At 39.7% G+C, this 21,200-nt stretch overlaps 2 protein-coding genes across 12 annotated transcripts in view; one reads left to right on the top strand and one right to left on the bottom strand.

The window, feature by feature from the left end:
* The window catches only part of ZNF790 (zinc finger protein 790), a 33,778-nt gene extending 28,356 nt beyond the window's left edge, over window positions 1–5,422 (bottom strand). For 3 of the 9 annotated variants that reach the window (XM_040445701.1, XM_040445698.1, XM_040445700.1), the window contains exon 1: window positions 5,040–5,422. In XM_040445701.1, the coding sequence (XP_040301635.1) occupies window positions 5,040–5,150 (111 nt within the window). In that variant the 5' untranslated portion in view covers window positions 5,151–5,422. The other 6 variants (XM_040445697.1, XM_040445692.1, XM_040445693.1 and 3 more) reach the window with 3 other exon arrangements.
* Window positions 1–21,200, top strand: part of LOC121011357 (zinc finger protein 30 homolog) — a 173,586-nt gene that overhangs the window by 95,655 nt on the left and 56,731 nt on the right. Inside the window, exons 1-2 of one of the 3 annotated variants that reach the window (XM_040445637.1) lie at window positions 11,756–13,200; window positions 14,072–14,146. The exons of 1 other annotated variant lie outside the window; for it this stretch is intronic. In XM_040445637.1, the coding sequence (XP_040301571.1) occupies window positions 14,114–14,146 (33 nt within the window). In that variant the 5' untranslated portion in view covers window positions 11,756–13,200; window positions 14,072–14,113. Of the gene's footprint in view, window positions 1–11,755; window positions 13,261–14,071; window positions 14,147–21,200 lie in introns of those variants that run through there. One more of the 3 variants, XM_040445638.1, reaches the window with a different exon arrangement.

The raw sequence follows: 21,200 nt of genomic DNA, 5'->3' as shown, positions 1-21,200 counted from the left end.
TAAGCCACTCCTAAATTCCTGATCTGCAAAAGTGGTGTTAAGATAATACAGTTTTATTGATTTTTAGGGTAGTATGTTTTACAGTAATAACTAATATAGGGATAAAACTTACAAAATGGAAAAGAGACAAGTTCACTGATTGCCTCATTTATAATAACTGAGAGAGAAAGGATATCATTTAAAGCAGCCAAGTCATTAGTAGAAATACAGAAATATTAAAGAATAAAAACATGAAGTCAGAGAGAGTAAAATGTCAACTACATTTCAACTTACAAGTAAAAATTAGGAAATTAAAAGTTAGATTTAAAATGACAGTTTTTGGGGCACCTGGGTGGCTCAGTCGGTTGAGCGTCTGACTTCGGCTCAGGCCATGATCTTATTGCTCATGGGTTCAAACCCCGCATCGGACTCTGTGCTGACAGCTCAGAGCCTAGAGCCTGCCTTGGATTCTGTCTCCCTCTCTCTCTGCCTCTCACCCACTCATGCTCTCTCTCCTTCAAAAATAAATAAATACACATTAAAAAAAATTTTTTTAAATAACAGCTTTTACAATAGCAACAAAATTTTCAAATACTTATAAATTTAACAAAATAAGTACAAGGCCTCTGCATCAATTACTACAAACAATAGAGTGAAATTGCAGGACATCTAAATGAATGGAGGAATTTATCACATTTATGAGATGAAAGGCTGATTATTTTCAAGATGTCAGTTTATCTGCAATATAATGGTATAAAAAGGTTAAAAGTAAAAGGATGGCAAAAGATATACCATGGAAATCATAATCAAAAGGATGCTAGAGTGGTTACATTAATATGAGACAAGGTAGATTTCAGAGCAGAGATTATCAGGGAAGAAAGATAGACTTTTCAACAAATGATGCCAAGTCAATTGAATATCTATAAGGGGGAAATGAATTGATCTTTACCTTACAACATACACAAAAATCAATTCTGGAAGGTTTGTACACCTAAATGTGAAAGATATTAATATAGAAGATACAAATATTTTCATGCCTCTGGGATAGGCAAAGATTTCTTTTTTTTTTTTTTAATGTGTATTTTATTTTTGAGAGAGAGAGAGAGAGTGCCCGTGAGCAGGGGAGGGCAGAAACAGAAAGAGACACAGAATCTGAAGCAGGTTCCAGGCTCTGAGCTGTCAGCACAGAGCATGACGCAGGGCTCAAACTCAAACTGTGAGATCCTGACCTGAGCCGAAGTCAGACACTTAACCGACTGAGCCACCCAGGTGCCCCAGGAAAGATTTTTTAAATAGGGTACAGAGAGTACAAACCACAAAGGGAAAGATAATAAATAAAACTACAATTTACTTCTTGATTTGTATTTATTTATTTTTTAAATAAAACTACATTTTAAAAAGCAATTTCTGTTAATCAGAAAAGAACTAGTGAAAATCAAACCATGGATTAGAGGATATTTGCAATACAATGGCTGACAAAGGATTCACATCCAAGCTAAATAAAGAACTTGCACGAATCAACAATAAAAGGACAGACAACCTCCCCCAAATTTGAACAGTTCCCCAAAAGGAAAGGAAAAGGACATGAACAAGCATTCCCCAAGATATCCAAATAGTCCATGGACATTAAAACAAAAGCATTCAACTTCATTAGTCTAAGAAAACCACACTGCAATGCCAGTATATAGCCACCATACTGACAAAAATTTTATAGTCTGACAATACTATGTGTTAATGAGAAAGGGGAGCAGTTGGAACTTGCACACGCTGTTGATGAGTTCAGTTATTTAGGAAAACTGAGATTATCTGCTTAAATAGATTCGCTTACACTATGACCCAGCAATTTTTCTCCTAGAAATAGACTCAAAAGAATGGATACATAGGAACCCAAAATGACAAGTGTAAGAATGCTCCTAGCATCATTATTCATGAAACAAAACATATGTGCATCAATACTATGACAGTTATTGAACAGACAAATACAGTTGGTGTATTCATGCACTGGAACATGCACCTAGCAAGGTGAACACACAATATGGATGAATCTCACAGACAAAATGTTGAACAAAGGAAGCCAACAAAAAAGGTTACATACTGTATGATTCTACATATGTGTAAGTTAAAAAACAGACAATATATGGTGGTTACTTTGGGGAGCTCCTGACTGAACAGAAGCACAAGCGAGATTTCTGGGGTGCAGGTAATGTTTTACTTCTTTATCTGAGCTTTTATTTTATGGGTGTTCCCTTTGTGGTAATTCACTTAAGCTGTACAGTTTTGCTTGTATTATCATGTATACACTTGACTATATATGATAAACTCGAATAAAAAGTTCATTTTACAGGGGCACCTGGGTGGCTCAGTCAGTTAAGCATCCAGCTTCGGCTCAGGTCATGATCTCGCAGTTTGTGAATTTGAGTCCTGCACTGGGCTCTGTGCTGACAGCTCAGAGCCTGGAGCCTGCTTCAGATTCTCCCTCTCTCTCTGTCCTCCCATGCTCATGTGCACTCTCAAAAATAAATAAACATTAAAAAAAAATTTTTTTTAAGTTCATTGTACAAATTATGGAGAAATACAGAAAAGGCAAATGCAAATAAAAAATAATAAGCAGGGGCCATGATCTTGGGCATTCTAAAATACAAAAGCCTAAAATTCATGATAAAAATAAATATGAATATCTCATATATCAACTCACAGAAGCAACTTAAAGCAGAAGTTACAGGTTATATAAGATAAAATTTCATTCATAGAGTATTTTAATACATTTTAATCAATCAAAGACAAATAAAGTGGAAAACAAGTAAGTAACTACAGACTGGCCATATATTAGATCACAAGGAAAAGTTCATTAAATTCCAAAGTTAAAAAATAGCACAGTGCAAGGGTGCCTGGGTGGCTCAGTTGGTTAAGCATCTAGTTCTTGATTTCAGTTCAGGTCATGATCTCACAATGGTGAGATTCAGCCCACATCGGGCTTCAAGCTGAGTGTGGGGCCTGCTTAGGATTCTCTCCCTCTTTTTCTGCCCCTCTCCTGCTCACTTGCTCTCTCCTTCAAAATAAATATTTTTTAAAAACTTAAAAGAAATCACAATGCAGCAAAACTGGAAATTACATGTGAAGAGAGGGCCTATGTGCTTTACCTGAATTCCTCAACTTTATCAATAGGGACTGAGTTCCCTTCATGTCATAGGGCTCAAGACTCCTCCACAGTACTAAAGGCTAAGACGCTATACCATTATATGAGTTTTCTGAGTAACAAATTATCATAAACATGGTGGCTTAAAACAATACAAATTTATTATCTCACAGTTAGTTAGGCATGGTTAGTTAGGCATGTCCAAGTCAGACATGGTTCTCACCGGGCTAAAATTAAGGTGTCAGCAGGGCTGTGTTCCTTTCTGGAGGCTCTAAGGGAGAATTATTTATTTCCTTATGTTTTCCAGATTCTAGACGCCACTGGCATTGGCTCCCTGCCTTTAGTCAGCAATTTCGCATATCTCTGACCATTCTTCTTTTATCATATCTCCCTCTGATCCGAAAGGTTTACTGACTTTAAGAATCCATTTGATTAGATTGGGCCTAATTGGATAACTTAGGATAACTCCCTCATTTCAAGGTTCTTAACTTAATTTCGTTGCCTTGTAAAGCAAAATATTCACAGGTTCCAGGGATTATACCCTATGCAGGGGCATTACTCTGCCTACCCCAACCATCTTTAAAGCTTCTATCTTTGGCTCCCCTCTTTCTGAGGGATACTCAAAAATCCACCTCTTTCTACCCCATCACTTCCTGTCCAACAGTCTTGAATCCAAGCAGAATATCAGCACCAATATCCCCTGTGTCCATGTTGTCCCTGTGTCCATCATAAGAAGCCCTAGATTCCCTGATAATCTCTCTTTTCAGACAGTGCACTCCCCACTGGCTGAATATCCCCTCTTCCCATCCCTCTCTAACTCTTGACACTTTCTAGTAGCTCTCTGGAATTCATAATTCATTAATAACAAACTAACTCCTCTTTTATCTCCAACCACTTTGAATATTCCCTTCACCTTTGGGTCTAAGGGAACCTGGCTCTCCACAGAGGACTCTGAAGGCTTTCAACATCCCCGTGGGCGCCCCCCCCCCCAGACTCTTGCCACTGGGTATGGAAGCAGGGCAGGTATCCTCCTTGCTTTTATTACTTTCAGACATTTCTCCCTCCTCCAGAAAATCTCCAAGTTGGAATTTCACGCCTTGCGATTACATGTAACTCACCACATCTCAGGATATTTCCCCTTGTTTTTTGAAAACGTGAGCTCATGGCTCATTCTCTGCAACACTACAGTACCCAGCTTTATTCTTGGGCTTGGCTCACTCATTCTTGCCCTTAAAACTTTTTCCCTCCCTCGTGGCTCATTACCACCAGCATACTGAGGCGTTATTTCCCCGTCTCTGCCCCCATCAGCTGCTGCTCCATTTGCCTGCTCATATTTACAGAGAAACTCTTGGAATGTGTTCTCTACACTGTCTCCTATTACTTTCCCCTCATTCTATACTAACCTACCCAATCCACCTAACGGCCACCACAGAAACTGCTCTCCACACATTTACGAATGACTGTTACTAAACACAATAGTCTGTTTCTGGCTCCACCGCTGCTGTTACTACACTACACACATGGTCACGCACAGAGTGATGTAGTCACAATCATATACATGCACAGTCACACCTAAATACGTGTGTAAATACGTATTTAGTAAATACGTCATTACTATCACGTACAGCTCCCGTCACCATCGTGCCCATGCAAACGCACGCACACACACACACACACACACACACACACACACACCCCACCCCTACCGCTCCTGAGCGATTACCCATATCCCGATCTCGTACCAATTTCACACAGGCACCCACAGATCCCATCGAGATCGCTGGCGCGGAAGCGGACACACACAAATACAGCTCCCTACCGTCTGCCTTTCCAAACCCTCTTGCTAGCAAGGCCTGAGACTCCGAAAACATTAAGCCCTCACTGCACTCCTCAGGGTCATTCCGCTTCCGGATCTTAGACTTACCTGACCCTGCGGTCCCTTCAAAATGTTCCGCAGGGACTCGGGCGCAAGCCTTCCTATGGTCCTCAAAGGGCCAGTGTGCGGACAGGAAGCTGCTTCGGCTATGATGGACATTGGAAAATGCAGTCAGAGCATGGACAGCCTTTCAGAGATCTCACGATCTCAATTCACAGGCCTTGGCCCCGGGCCCACATCCTTTCCCTGGGCAAAAACCATCGCCTTCACAGTTGTTCACATCCGTGGCCAGGAGCTTCTATTAGTTCCAGGCCGCGTTTAGAATGCAAGACTCAACCCAGGCCTCCACGCTGCTTCCCCACAAATGGATGCTCCAGTCTGGAAACCTGGACAATAAACCAACGCGGCCTTTCACCGGAAGTAGCTTTGGACGCGATGGCCCCTGGGAAACGTAGTTCAGCGCTCAGAGGAAGGATGTAATTCTTTGCAGGTTGAGTTCTTTATCTGGGCATCCGATAGACATGGTGTGACAGAATGGTCCGGTGACCAGCGAGTCCTTACTATCTCCGTTTGAGCATTGGCCAGGTGTGGTGGATATCTCTTATCCCACAAGGCTCGACCTGGGGGTAGGATGAAGGGGCCCGGCCCCAGGAGGGTCCCCTATCTGCGAAGTCATGGGAGCTGCTTCTTTAATGAGGTGTAGTATCCCTTACATCCTCAAATACCTTATTCCCATCCTCCAGTTACCTTTAGAGAGTTTGGTTTAAATTAATACTCAAGCTTACATTAGTATTTTGTAAATGTTGTTCATGTCTTAGCCTTTTTTTCCCCCTGAAGTTAATACTTGCTGGCTTTTAAAATTTGCTTCCCTTTCTCTGTGCTCGTTATGTAGATGGACAGTATGTCTAAACTTTCTGATGGAGTGACTTTTTTCAGTACTCTCAAATTCAACCTTTAAAAACAATTGCCTTTAAAATATTTTTATTGTGAAATAGGAAAGACCTGAAGACAACTGCATAGAATGTGTATGTTCAGTGTAACTCAATAGTAATGAAGAGTATATTTGGTATCTCAAGAAGAAACAGCCTATGCATATAATATTTCTGATCCCCAGGCCCCAGCTGATCACTAACTATCCTGCCTGGCTGGTGGGGTAATAATATTGTGAAGGCTACTTTTGGGCAATTAACTTTAAAAATGGAAACCTGAGTAAGGTAGAAGGGCCCATAGTAACCCCCTGGCAGAATATAAACATGCTCTTTAGGTGACCCACCTCAAAATATCCATAAGCCCCAGCTGACCAATGGGTTACTTACACCAGGACACAGGGACCATAAAAGGAAAATTAAGGGGTGGGAAGCCATAGTTAGTTACCACACCTCCTCACTTTCCCTCTTTAATTAACTACAGCTTCCCACCCCTGCCGCACTGCAGACAGTCTCTGCTTTGCCTTTGTGCCCACTGCTTTCTTGCGGTATATTCGATAAACTTCTATCTCCTTTGTTCTGCCTTGGATGAATTCTTTCACCATCCCCATTGTCAGCTTCTACCAGATCTTGTCACCCCACATTTGGTGGCTCCCATCGAATCAGGGGACCCCACAAATATCTTGGCTTGTCAGTTATCTATCTTTAAAATTTACATAAGCACATATCAAATTGTATGAATTTATCTTGCTTAGTTCTTAAAATCCTAACTGAATTAACTCAAAACTCTACACTAAAGACTTTGCAGAAGAAAATGTATGCCCACTCAGGGTGAAAATTATTTTCCTCATTACTGTTGTGTCATGGGACCCCAAGATCAACACTCTGTCCAAGGTTGAACGATTCACTAGAGGAACTCACAGTGAAACAATACAAAGGGAAATTAGCAGAGAAAAGGTGCATGGAACAAAGTCCAGGAAAAACCAGCACATGTTTCCAAGGATCCTTTCCAAGTGAAATCAAAGAGGACATTAATTTCCCCTGCAACAAGTTTTGACAACACATGTGAAATGTTACCAACCAGGGAAGTTCACTAGAGACTCAGTACCTAGAGTTTTTGTTGTGTGCTGGTCACATAGGGAGCCTCTGCCAGGCACATACTAGAATTTCAGAAGGAAAAGCAGATATTTAACAAATTATATGATTTACACAAACAGGCATAGTGAGCCATTTTTGTCAAATAGGATAGTGTGAATCCCCTCTGGAAATCTAAGTTCTAGGTGCAAGCCAAGGGCCAACTGTGCAAGCAGACATTTCCAGGGATAAGAATTCTCAGGTCTGCTATGCTAAGACTTTTCTGCACACCAGTGTCCTAAACAAAATGTCTGGCTTTCAAAACAACAAAAATTAAAAGGCATATGAAAATACAAGGAAAAAAAAAATCAAGATATTCCCAAGAGATTAAAAAAAAAAATCCTAACTAGACTCAGGTATCCTTAGCTTGTTGCCGTGTAACTTCAATCTATACTCTGTCTTCACATGGCCTTCTCTTGTATGTCTTTTCATCTTCTATTATAAAGACACTTGTCATTGGATTTAGGTCACACCTAGATTATCTAGAATGAATGCACCTAGAGATTCTTAATTATGCCTGAAAAGAAAATTACTTTTACTAAGTAAGGTCACATTCACATGTCTCGGGGTTAGGATATGGACATATCTCTGGGGGCCACAATTTAACCCACTGCAATCTGTTACTATGTTTATTCTTACCCTAATAGATTTCCTTAGAATTCTCATCCTCCCACTATTATTTTTTTTAATTTATTTTTGAGAGAGAGTGCGCACATGCACATACGTATGAGTGGGGAAGGCAGAGACAGAGGGAGACAGAGCATCTGAAGCTGGCTCTGCACTGACAGCAGAGAGTCCGATGTTGGGGCTCGCACTCATGAACCATGAGATCATGACCTGAGCCGATATCAGGAGTCAGAGGTTTAACAGACTGAGCCACCCAGGCGCCCCTCATCCTCTTACTGTTATAAATGACATCTAGATACTGACAACAAATAAATGTTTCTCTTTAACATGGACTGTCTCAGTGGTTTAGGAGAGCAAAGACAAAATTCTTCATCTACCCCTTAAAATGTGCTCATTCCATAGTTTTATTTCAGTAAATAACAATTCTGGTTTTCAGTTACTCAAGCTGAAATACTCGCATGAGCCTAGCTTCTTATCTTTCATTTCCAACATCAAATCTGTTACCTGATTCTTTCAGCTCTATCTTCAAAATATATCTGAAATCCAACTCCTCTCATGACTACCAGTGCAATCACCCAAGACCAAGTTACCATCATCTCTTACCTGGATTATTCCAACAGCTCATTAGCTAGTTTCCCTGCTTCCTTTTTTTTTTTTTTTTTTTTTTGGTTCCCCTACACTGTATTCTCTAATCAGCACCCTGGTCTCTCTGTTTTTAAAGTTTTAGCTATTTAAGTAATCTCTATACCCCATGTGGGGCTTGAACTCACTACCCCAAGATCAAGAGTTGCACAGTTTTCTGACTGAATCAGCCATGCACCGAGTGATCTCTTTTATTTTATTTTTATTTTTTAAGCTTATCAATTTATTTTGAGAGAGAGCTCAGGAGGGGCAGAGAGAGAAGGAGAGAGAGAGAATCCCAAGTAGGCTGCTCATTGTCAGTGAAGAGCCTGATGCGAGACTTGAACTCATGAACCATGAGATCATCACCTGAGCCAAAATTAAGAGTCAGACACTTAATGACTGAGCCACCCTGGTACCCCCACCCCCACCCCCAAGTGATCTCTTTTAAATGCAAGTCAGATCATGTCACTCCTCTGTGCAGAACCAACATTGCCTTCACATCTCACTGAGAAAAATAAGCAAAGTTCTTACAATGCTCTCTAAGACCTTCCATAATTGGTCCCCTCATTAGCTCCTTCTTCTCATCTACTATTCTTCACTTTGTCACTGTGACCAACTTGCTGCTTTTGAATATACCAGGCTTGTAGCCAACCTATGGCATTTCTATTTTGGTGTTTTCTCTGTTTATAATTCACTTTGTCTAAATACCTTTAAATGCCACTGCTTCTTCTTTTTGGTTTTGCTCAAATATTTTCTTTTTAGGCTTCTCCTAACTATTCTATTTAATAGGACAATTCCCAGGGTTCCTGACTGGCTCAGTCAAAAGAGCACACAACTCTTGATCTTCGGGTTGTGAGTTTGAGCCCTGCATTGGGTGTAGAGATTACCTAAATAAATAAAACTTAAAAAAAAAAAAAAAAACACAGGGGCACCTGGGTGGCTCAGTTGGTTAGGCGACCAGCTTCGGCTCAGGTCATGATCTCACAGTTTGGGAGTTTGAGCCCTGCGTTGGGCTCTGTGCTGATAGCTCGGAGCCTGGAGCCTACTTCAGATTCTGTGTCTCTCCCTCTCTCTCCCTCTCCCCTGCTCATGCTCTATGTCTCTGTGTCTCTCAATAATAAATAAATGTTAAAAAAAATTTTAAAAAAACATAAAATTGCAATTCCCTTGGCACTTGCTATCCCATTTCCAAGCTTTATTTTTCTCTTTAGAGCTTATTCTTATCTGGAATACTATATATTTCATTTGCATGTTCATTGACCACTTTCCCTGACTAGAATATAAACTCCTTGAGGAAAGGAAATTTTGGCCATTTTTTTTCACTGATGCTTTCCTAGAATATAACCTGGCACATATAAAGGCTCAATAGGTCAATTGAGCTGTTAAATCAAAAATACAGTGTTTGACAAGAACAGGAAACATGAACTTTCATAAGTTTTTTGGTGGGAATGGAAAGTGATTCATCTCATGTGGATTGCAAATATTTATACAATGCCTCTGACCCAGCACTTCTTAGAGGAATTTATTACAAAGATGCTTGCACATCTGTGCAAAGCTGAATATATAAAGATATTCATTCTAGAATTGTAGAAACCTGAAAACATCCTAAAAATTCACAAATATGGTATGAAAGTATGACATTTCCCCCACCACAAAATACTATGCCACCGTAAGAACAAGGAATATGTATTAATATGGGATGTCTCCTAAGAAATAATAGTAAAAAATAAAATGCTTTATATTAAAATTTGTGAAAAATAAAGATAAGGGGCCTTATATACATAGATATGTTGGTATAGTCATAGAATTACTCAAAGTAGTTTACATAAGAAACTAGCCACAGTAGGTACATGTAGAGAAGAGAAATAGTGAAAGGGAGACTTCTTTTTTTTTTCACTATAACCTTGTTTACATTTTTAAGATCAATGAGATGATTCCTTTAAAAACAACTGTGAAATGGGGCACCTGGGTTGCTCAGTCGCTTAGGAGTCTGACTTCAGCTCAGGTCATAATCTCATGGTTTGTGGGTTCAAGCCCCATGTGGGGCTCCGTAATGATAGCTCAGAGCCTGGAGCCTGTTTCAGATTCTGTGTCTCCCTCTTTCTCAGCCCCTCCCCTGCTCATGCTCACTCTCTCCCTCTTTCAAAAATAAAAAAAACATTAAAAAAATAAAAATAAAATAAAAACAATTGTGAAAAAAAAAGTTGACAGAAAGGAGAGCCAGGAGGAAAGTTACTAAGTTCCTAAGCTAGTAACTTTGAGAGGTGATGAAGGTTGCTGAAATAGGACTGTGAAATGCAGATGTAAAGTATAACCCTGAAGCTTTTAGCAATGGAAAGATAGAAAGCAGAATGTAATAAAAAGAAACTGCAGTGTGCAACAATAATAGTTGCAGATTTATGACTGCAATAGACTGCAGATTTATGAAGGGCTGAGTGCATATGTAGACTCTGAAAATGAACAGAATATGGTCCTCTAGGATTACTTAAATAAAAGAGGGCACTGATAGAGGAACAATGAGGACAGAAGGGTTCATGTAAACTGAAACTCAAGGAGAGTAAGGCCTATGAAGGAAATCCTGAAAAACATTTCAGGGCCGTCAGCTCTCTCACTGAACATCTATGTTCTGCCTTATTCCACTCACTCTCTTGGACACAACCTCCTTTACCTTTCCTCTATTCACCACCCATGGCCTCTCTTCTTGTTCCAACTTAAAGATTTCATTCAGTTTGGTGATATGATAGTCCATATATAGGAAAATGACCTAAGACTTTAACTCAAGTACCATCCCCAAACTCAGACTGAGCCTGGGCCTTTCAGGACGTTACCATATAAAGAGGAACAAAAGAAGTAACATTTTACCTTAAAGGTTGAGCATATACAATGATATAGCAGAGGGTTGAGAATATCTGAAGCTTGTATCTCAAAGCTGAATCTACTATGCCGTGTAAAGGTTCTAAGTATTTCAGAAATGGAAAAGAGACAGCACTTTACTTTCAGAAATTGGATTATACAGAGAGCTATCCACGCCTAATATGGCTGTGTTGCTCTAGTTCTCCAGCATCACATTGCTGTACAGATTCCTCTGAACATCAATTATTTTTTTATGTTTATTGATTTATTTTGAGAGAGAGATAAAGGCAGAGAGAGAATCCCAAGCAGGCTCCATGCTGTCAGCATAGAGCAAGACACAGGGCTTGATCTCATGAACCATGAGATCATGACATGAGCTGAAATCAAGAGTCAGACGCTTAACCCACTGAGCCACCTAGGCGCCCCCATCTGAACATCTTTAAGTTGTGGCTGATGCTCCTGTTTGAATTGAACAATCACGTCTCTGAGTGTTTACTCTACCAATGACTCCCAAAGAACAGAGAAGAGTAAATGTCTGGGGGCAAGACTGTGGACAAAACAGGTACCCCTATAGCAAAATGTACCTTGTTTAAAATGTCATACTGATTTGTTATTCTGTTCCAGAACAAATGTTTGGAATCTTAAGTGTTTATATAAGAATGCTGCAAGTTATTTATTATATAAATTATGTAGCTTTTCCCTCTTAAAATTGAAACTCCAGGAAGACATGCCCTTATTATTAGTTTGAACAGGAAATGAGGCTTGCAGGATTCAGATTCCTCCACCATCTCAGCCACCCATGCTGAGATGACCCATATTTAGGTGATCACACAAATACTCACACTTACCCACAGATCCACACACAATCTTGCCCCACCACATGCACACAATTATTCCAACCTCACACGCCCATGATATGACCCTCTAGCCTCACGAAGTCACACATAGTCTTGATCCCACCACTCTGTTCACACTCACCAATTTTACTCACATGCAGTTTCTCTTACACTCAACTATCCTCCTCCAACCAGTCACACATGTAATCTCACCGCTGTCTCACACTTTCTTTGCCTACCTTCAAATACATAACTGGGCTTGAAGATTTCTCCCTTTCAAACTCCCCAGGCTGGTTTGGTCACAGATGCTCCCGTCCACATTCGGGTTCGTTCTCCTGGCTCCCCGACAAGTTCCGAAGCAGTCTGCCTCAAGAACATCTTGGTACTCAGGGCAAAGCAGAATTCTGAGCACCATCAGGGCACTTAAGTGTGGCCAGCTTCTAGAGGAGGCAGCTTAGGCAGCTTGGCCTGGTCCATCTGGCCATTGGCGAAGGCCAGGACTGGGATTCCCAGGATGCCTGAGAAGGATGCCTGTAGGACCTAGTATGTTACAGGTGAACTACCAAAGCTGGAGAGAGCCGCTCTGAGGGCTATGTCAACGAAAAATTGCACCAGACAAGTTAAACAGGTAAGGAAGACTTTATGAAAGATTGTTGCAATAGAGAGAGAGAGAGAGAGAGAGAGATTGAACTCAAGTCAGTATATAACATAGCAGGGATTTATATCCAATGCACGGCATGAGGGAGTCAGTGGATAAAAGATTACTAAGAGGAGCGTGGTTAAGTATCAAGGGCAGGGGGATTCTTGCTGAACTAGGGTCTGCAGATCAAGGACCAGCCATGGTCAACAGGAGTGCTCACAGGAGCCTGTCTACAGTTTGGTCGACGGAGTCCTTAGCTGACGCTCGCGGAAGCCCCCGGAGCGCGGCTCAGCGGGAAGGCCCAGTTTTGGCCAGGTCCGGGCTCCACGCCTCGGGGAAATTGGGATATCCAGGCGACAGCTTTCCAGAAACCTGTCGCATTCGTACTACATCTCCCAGAGGCCTCTAGGTTAAGTGCTCCCTCCCGCGAGAACTGGACCTTCTCCTGAGCAGTGGGCGGGATCTTCTGGCGGGTTGGAGCAAACGGCCCCAGGGCGCTGCGGGAGCTCTTGCGTTCGACTTGTTCCAAGTAGAGTAGAGAGGTACTACCTGTACCGAAGGAGGCGTAGGTGAGGTGGCCCGGAGCCCGGGATTGGGCCGGCGTGTCTGGAACCTCTGGCCTGTGCAGGGTGTGTGGGGAGCCAACTGAGAGGGGGAGATTGTGAGGAGGGTGTGTGTCTGAATGTGACTGTGTGCCAGTGTGAGCGTGTACGGAACTGTGAGGGCGGGGAAGGGGGGCTTGATTTGCGGTTATGATTGTTCATGTGTAATGAGGTAATTGTGTGACCGGGTGTTTGCGCGTGTAGGGTTCTTTGACCGCGTTTGTAAAACTGGGTGTCTTCTTGTGTGTGTGTGTGTGTGTGTGTGTGTGTGTGTGTGTGTGTGTGTGTTTATGACCATTTGCTGAACTGTGGGTATGGGATGCCTTAACTGTGAGATCGGTGATTGTGTTTACCCAAGGTGTGTGTATTTGTGATATTATTAGTGTAGGGTGCGTGTGAATTCGTTATTGTCACTGTGTCCCCATGAAGTGTGGCAGTCGGAATGTGAGAGTGTGGGGTGCCTATGACTGCGATTGTGACTGTGTCTGTTCCTGCAGTGTGTATGCTCGTGTGACCATGTGCAGCCAGTTGTGTTTAGGTTTGGGGTGCCTGTGTCCTCGTGGCGTGAGTGAGTTTGTGGGAATATGTGTCCGTATAGCACTGTAGTTGTGGGGCGCCTTTGTGTGCCTTTGTGACTCCAGCGCTCTGTTCCCAGGAGACCTCTGTGAGCTCAGGGAGAGATTCTGCCCAGAACTACAGTCACCCTGCTCTTGTCTTGATGCTGGTGTTGAACAGGCACCCTAGCCTTGCCTGACCTACATGTATAGGTGACGGGTGGTTGGCTGACCTGGACTCCCAGAAGAGCCTGGTGTTTCCTGACTTCTTTCTTTTTCCCCAGCTCTGCTTTGCTTGCACAGACGCTTCCAGAGTGGAGGAAAGAATGGCTGTTGAAAATCCACAAGGCTCCTGCAAGGTAGTTTGTTGTGTTGTTTCCCCTTTTTCCCTGGAATCCCCTTTTCTTTGTCAGGACTTGACTTGCTTTCCTCCTCTTGAAAATTCTTGTCCATCAGGTGACTTGATCCCTGGAATTTCCCCTTTGATAAAATGTGAGTGACTGCACACCCTAACCCCTCACACACCTGATTTTCTCTTATAAATTGTCAAATGGCTTAATTTTCCTTTATGCTGTCTTAAAAAAAAATACTGTTTCCTCCTACTTGTAAAAGTAAAATATGATTATTTTAAACAATTTCAGAAGTACATCTTTTGAAGAAAATGTCCATTCCCAGTTAAAAACCAATGCTTACTTTTTTGTATTTTCTCCCCACTATGTTTTATGTACATATATAAAATGTGATTTTTAAAAATTGAATTCATTCAGCATTTACCATTATGGCCAACATTTTTTACATAAAATTAAATTTAAGTTTTTTCCCACATGATTTAATATTTGAAACATTTTTAGAAGTGCGTATTTTTTTTGAATGCCTCTGGCTTATTTTTTTTGCTCTTAAATTAGATACAGAAATAGCATATCCTACTTATTTGTATTGTTTAATATATAATTGTAAAGACTCATGTAGGGAGTACCTAAGAAATAAAATACAACTATCTCTAAAGAAACCTCTGATGTACCCCTCCACAATCACAAATAACTGTGCTCCTCTGGTGATAACCACTGTGATGTTTTCTTTGCCTTACATTAGAATTTTAGTACCTACGTATGCGTTCCAAAATCATATAGGTTTAGTTTATGTCTATTTTCTCTCTTTGTATGAGTAGACATTCTTTTGTGTTTTTTTTAATAAAAAAAATGTGAGCTTCATTCATGTTTCCTGTAACTACAGTTAATTTTTTCCATTGCTATATATATGTATATATATATATATATATATATAATCTTGTATGATAACATCACAATTTACTATTTATCCTTTCTGTTTTTCATGGATATTTGACTTCCAGTTTTTGGTCATAACAAGCATTGTGACAACTAGTATTTTGTGCACATATTTTGGTACACATGTGCTTGCATTTCTTTAGCATATATACTAAAATTGTGGTTAAGTTGCTGAGGGATAGAAATTGTACATCTTCAGTTTTACTAGACAACGTCAAACTGTTCTCTAAAGATACTGTGCAAGTGTTTTACTTGTATCAGCAGTTCACAAAGGTTCCTTTTGCTCCACATCCATGCCAGCCCTTGGCATCATCATACTTTTAAATTTTTGACAGTTTGGTGGTTGTCTAATGTTATCACATTTAATTGATAGTTCCCTTATTATCAATGAAATGTAACACCAATTCTTGCCCACCTGGGCGTCCTTTTTTGTAAAATGCTTGTTCAAATGTTTTGCCAAATTTTAATTGGGTTGTTTTTCTCTGATTATAGCAATTGATATATATATATATATATATATGTGTATATATCTTCTGTATAATAGTGACTAAATATTTTCTTCTGCTCTGGCTTAGTTTTTCATTCTGGGTGCCTTTTGATGAATATAGAGGTTCTGGTGCCTTTTGATGAATATAGAGGTTCTGGATTTAAATGTAAGGAATCTTTTTTCGTAGTTAGTTCTTGTTTAAGAAATTTTCTGCTACGTAGAGGTAATGAAGATTTTGTCATGTTCTCTTCTAAAAGCTTTCTAGCCGTTGGTTTTAACATGTAGGTCTTTGCACTACCTGGAATTGATTCCTGTAGGTAGTGATTTAATTTCATTTTATCCCCCATGTGGGTATCCAATTGTTCCAGTATCATTTACTGAAAAGTTCATCTTTCTACACTGATTGACAATACCATTTTAGTAAAAAAAAAATCAAGTGACCACCTATGTCTACATGTATTTTGGGAGATTATATTCTGTTCCATTGCTCTATTTTTCTCTCCTTGCAGCAATATCATACTATCTTATTCGCTGTAACTTTATAATATTTAGAGCAAGTCCTCTTTTGTTCCTCAAGAGTGTCTTGGCTGTTTGTGTTCTTATGCATTTCCATATAAATTTTTGAAATAGCTTGGTTGCACTCAGGCATCTTTTGTGATTTAGATTGAATTGCATTGTATCTATAATTGTATAAATAGAAATTTGGGGAATCTTGGGGTGACAATGGCTCAGTCAGTTAAATGTCCAACTCTTGATTTCGGCTCAGGTCATGATCTCATGGTTTGTGAGATTGCACCCCCATTCAGCTCTGCACTGACAGTGTGGAGCCTGCTTGAGATTCTCTCTCCCCTCTCTCTGCCCTCTCTCTCCCTCTCTCTTAAAATAAATAAAAGACATTTTAAGTTTTTTAATGTTTATTTTTGAGGGAGAGCGAGCGAGCAAGGGAGGGGCAGAGAGAGATGGAGACACAGAATCTGAAGCTGTCTCCAGGCTCTGTGTTGTCAGCACAGAGCCCAATGCAGGGCTCAAACCCATAACCCATGAGATCATGACTTGAGCCAAAGTTGGATGCTTAACTGACTGAGGCACCCAGGCACCCCAAGACATTTTTTAAAATCTTGGGAAAAAAAAGAAATTTGGGGAATCTTCTAATAATACAAGCCTCTCAATTGACTTAGGTCTTCTTATTGTTTCTCAACAAGGTCTTGCTTATCTCCTGTAAATATTCCCAGGCAATTAGGAATCATATAATCCATTCTATAGTATTTCCTTTTTGCATTGAGTGCCAGGAATCTGAGCACTTCAAATAATGATCAATCCTAGTAATAATTTTAGCCTGGGTTTTTGATATTGAGTACCTATTACCTATGACCTTTGTATATTATTAAAACATTTTTTTTCTTTAATTCTTAGTCTCCTCAAATACATTTTTGAAACTGGGGACATTGGGTCGTCTATGTGGCTCAGTCGGTTAAGCATCTGACTTCGGCTCAGGTCATGATTTCACGGTTCACCGGTTCGAGCCTTGGCATTGGGCTCTGTGCTGACAGCTCAGAGCCTGGAGCCTGCTTCAGATCCTGTAGATCCTGAAGGCTCCAGTTGCTTCAGATTCTGTGTCTGAAGCAGGCTCCACTTGCTTCAGATTCTGTGTCTCCCTGTCTGTCTGTGTCCCTCCCCTACTCGTGCTTGCACTCTGTCTCTTAAAAATAAATAAAAACATTAAAAAAAGAGAGAGAAAGGAAGTAGGGATATAAAAATTAGGAAGGGGGCACCTGGCTGGCTCAGTCAGTGGAGCATGCAACTCTTGATCTCAGAGCTATGAGTTTGAGCCCACGTTGGGTGTGGAAATTACTTAAAAATAAAATCTTAAAAAAAGTAGGTATAGACTTAGATACAGATAGATGCTTACTGTCTAATATTTTTATTTTAATAACATTTTGGTCCAATCAATTCTGTTTTGTATGGTACTTTTACTGTTCTCTTCATATTATGTTTTATAACTGCCCTTACCTCTTCCCCCTACTCCACTATCCTTTGTCAGGTAGTTTCTGCCTCTGCATCTTTGCCATCTGTTCTCACTAACTGTTTAGTTTAAATATTGGCTCCTTCAGGAAAAGAAAGAAACACCGTATCTCAGATTATTTTACCTATGCTATTCTCTCAATAACACGGTGTAAAAAGTATGGGTTCTGGTATCAGATGTAGCTTCTGATCTCAGCTGCACCACCTGTGAGCTGTTTCACCTGCAAATGAGAGGCTCTCATTCTCACTCAGTGTTGAGAATGAAATCAGATATGTGTGGAACACTTGGTACTCATCAGAAGTTCGGTAAATGTTAGCTCCCTTTCTCTATTTCTCATTCTTGGGAACTTTATATCAATTACAGTTTAAAGCCCTTAACTAAAGGCCTTTTGGTGGTTCCCAAAGGATCTTTTATTTTAAATTGAGGTATAATTGACATGTAACATTATATTAGTTTCAGATGTACAACATAGTGTATTGGTATTTGTATATATCTTGAAATGACCTCATAGTAAGTCTAGTTAATATCATCACCATACATAATTTTTTCCTGTGATGAAGAGTTTTAAGATTTACGCTACTGGGGCGCCTGGGTGGCGCAGTCGGTTAAGCGTCCGACTTCAGCCAGGTCACGATCTTGCGGTCCGTGAGTTCGAGCCCCGCGTCGGGCTCTGGGCTGATGGCTCAGAGCCTGGAGCCTGTTTCCGATTCTGTGTCTCCCTCTCTCTCTGCCCCTCCCCCGTTCATGCTCTGTCTCTCTCTGTCCCAGAAATAAATAAACGTTGAAAAAAAAAATTAAAAAAAAAAAAAAAAAGATTTACGCTACTAGCAGCTTTTAAATATGCAATACAATATTATTAACCGCCCATGACTTCTTTCTTTTACAACTGGAAGTTTGTACCTCTTGAGCCCCTTTTTCCCATTTCACATCCCCCACCCCTGGTCTCTGGCAACTATTAACTATTTTCTGTGTCTACAAGGTTGGCCTTTATTCAGATTCCATATGTAAGTGAGGGGGTGCCTGGGTGGGTCAGTCAGTTAAGTGTCTGACTTTGACTCAGGTCATGATCTCCCGGTTCATGAGTTCGAGCCCCACATCAGGCTCTCAGCTGTCAGCATGGAGCCTGTTTCTGATCCTCTGTCCGTGCCCCCCTGCCCCTCCCCCATTCACACACTCTCAAAAATAAACAAACATTAAAAAAAAATAAATTCCACATGTAAGGGAAAGTATATGGTATTTATTTTGTCTGACTTACTTCACTTAGGATGATGACCTTGAGGTCCATCCATGTTGTCATAGATGGCAAGATTTCACTCATTTTTATGACCGAATAATAATATAAAATCTCTTTATTCATCCATCATGGGTCACTCAGATTGTAAACTATCTTGACTATTGTAAACAATGCTGCAGTGAACATGGTCTCATATGTCTTTCTGAATTAGTGTTTTCATTTTCTTTGGATACTCAGAAGTGGAATTGCTGGTTCATATGGGAATTCTGTTTTTAATTTTTTGAGTCCTTACTGTTTTCTGTAGTGGCTACACCAATTTACTTTCCTACCAATAGTGTGTAAGTGTTCCTTCCCTTTTCTCCGTATCTTCCTCAACATGTTATTCCTTGTCTTTTTGATAATAGCCATGCTAACAATTGTGAGATGATATCTCACTGTCGTTTTGATTTGCATTTCCCTGATGGTTAGTGATGTTGAGTATCATTTCATGTACCTGTTGGCCATCTGTATGTCTTCTTTGGAGAAATGTCTATTCAGATTCTCTTCCCATTTTTAAAATAAAATATGTTCTTTGCTATTGAGTTATACTTTCTTTATATATTTTGGATATTATCATATACCCTTGTCAGATGTATGATTTGCAAATATTTTCTCCCCTTTTTATTCTCCCCTTTTTATTTCCTTTACTATTCAGAAGATTTTTTTTTTGTTTGATATAGTCCACTTTTTAAAAAATATTTAGAGAGAGAGTGTGTGTATGTGCACTCTCATGCGCGAATGGGGGAGAGGCAGAGGCAGAGAGAATCCCAAGCAAGCTCCATGCTCATTGCAGAGCCTGACATGGGGTTTGACCCCACGAACTGTGAGATTATGACCTGAGCTGAAATCAAGAGTCAGACCCTTAACCTGAGCCACCCAGGTGCCCGTCCACTTGTTTATTTTTGCTTTTGTTGCCTTTGCTTATGGGGTTATATCCAAAAAATAATACCTAAGACCAATGTCAAGGAGCTAACAGCCTCTGTTTTCCTCTAGGAGTTTTATGGTTTCAGGTTTTACATTCCAGTAAAATAATTTTGAATTAATTTTTTATATGGTGTTAAGATAATAATCTAGTTTCACTCTTTCCATGTGGCTGTCTAGTTTTTCCAACACCATTTATTAAAGAGACTGTCCTTTCCTTTTTGTATATATTTGGATCCTATGTTGTAAACTTTTTGACCATAGTTTATTTTTGGGTTTCTGGTGCATAGGTTTATTTCTGGGCCTGTATTCTGTTCCATTGATCTGTGTGTCTGTTTTTATGCCAATACCATACTTTTTTGATTACTATATCAAAACAATCATATACAGTACTTTAAAATCCGGGAGCATGATGTATCCAGCCTTATTCTCCGAAGGATCTTATAGGCAAATTTTGCTCCCCAAATGCCTTGTAAATCATTGAGAGCCAGGATTATGCATTTCAATTCTCTTATATACATAACTTTTAATCCATTTTAAGTTTGTTTTGCTGTGTATTGAGGATCTAAATTCAATTATTTTTCATTTACTCAGTATTGTTCCAGTGTCTTTTATCCAGTAATAATTTATTTCCTTTTCCATTACTTTGCATTACCTTCTTGGTGTTATATTATTTAAATAGGCTGTATCCTCTATTTGAAAGTTTTTTAATTTAAAATTTAAAAAACTGTACTTGTACCTATGCCACGTTTAGATCATTTCCTTTTACAAATCTTTGAATACTGATCAAATATGTCACTTTTTTCTGAAGATAGCTGTATTCTCTGTTCCTTTCATTACAAAATAATTATTACAACAAATTTAGAAAATTCAGAGAAGCAGAAATAAAAAAAACAAAGGTCATCTGTAGTCCTACCAATTAACGATTGCTGTCACATTGTTAGAGCAAATACTTAGAATTCTTTTTTTAATGTGATCATACTATGGTCACTGACCTTTAACCCATGTTTATCATGCCTAAGTACCTTATGAATAGCTGTCGTGTTTTTACACATTTATCTTTGTCGTGAGTTGTAATGGTCTGATAGTGTTACCATTTTATCAAGCCTCTTTTGTTGAATGTGGTTTGCTTATAAACTGTTGCCTTTGTAAACAAGTATCCTCTTAGCCTGAATGGCTAAAATTTTTAACTTTTATTTTTAGTTAAGTAATAATTACATATATAGTCAATGAATATATCTTTTTATACAAATAATTTATATGTTATGGAGGAGCTCAAGTTCCATGTGACCACAGTCTCCAATCCCAGTTGTATATCCAAAGTTCCCGAAGGTAGCTACTGTTAAAAATTATTTATCCTTTTTACCTTTATCCTATACATTTAAATATATGGACACATGTATGTGGTAATGTTTTGTCACTT

The sequence above is a fragment of the Herpailurus yagouaroundi genome, unplaced genomic scaffold, assembly GCF_014898765.1.
Source record: "Herpailurus yagouaroundi ecotype Mexico unplaced genomic scaffold, PumYag 194, whole genome shotgun sequence".
In the NCBI taxonomy this organism is placed as follows: domain Eukaryota; kingdom Metazoa; phylum Chordata; class Mammalia; order Carnivora; family Felidae; genus Herpailurus; species Herpailurus yagouaroundi.
The sequence above is the reverse complement of the archived record's forward strand: the minus strand, read 5'-3'. Positions and strand labels throughout refer to the sequence as shown.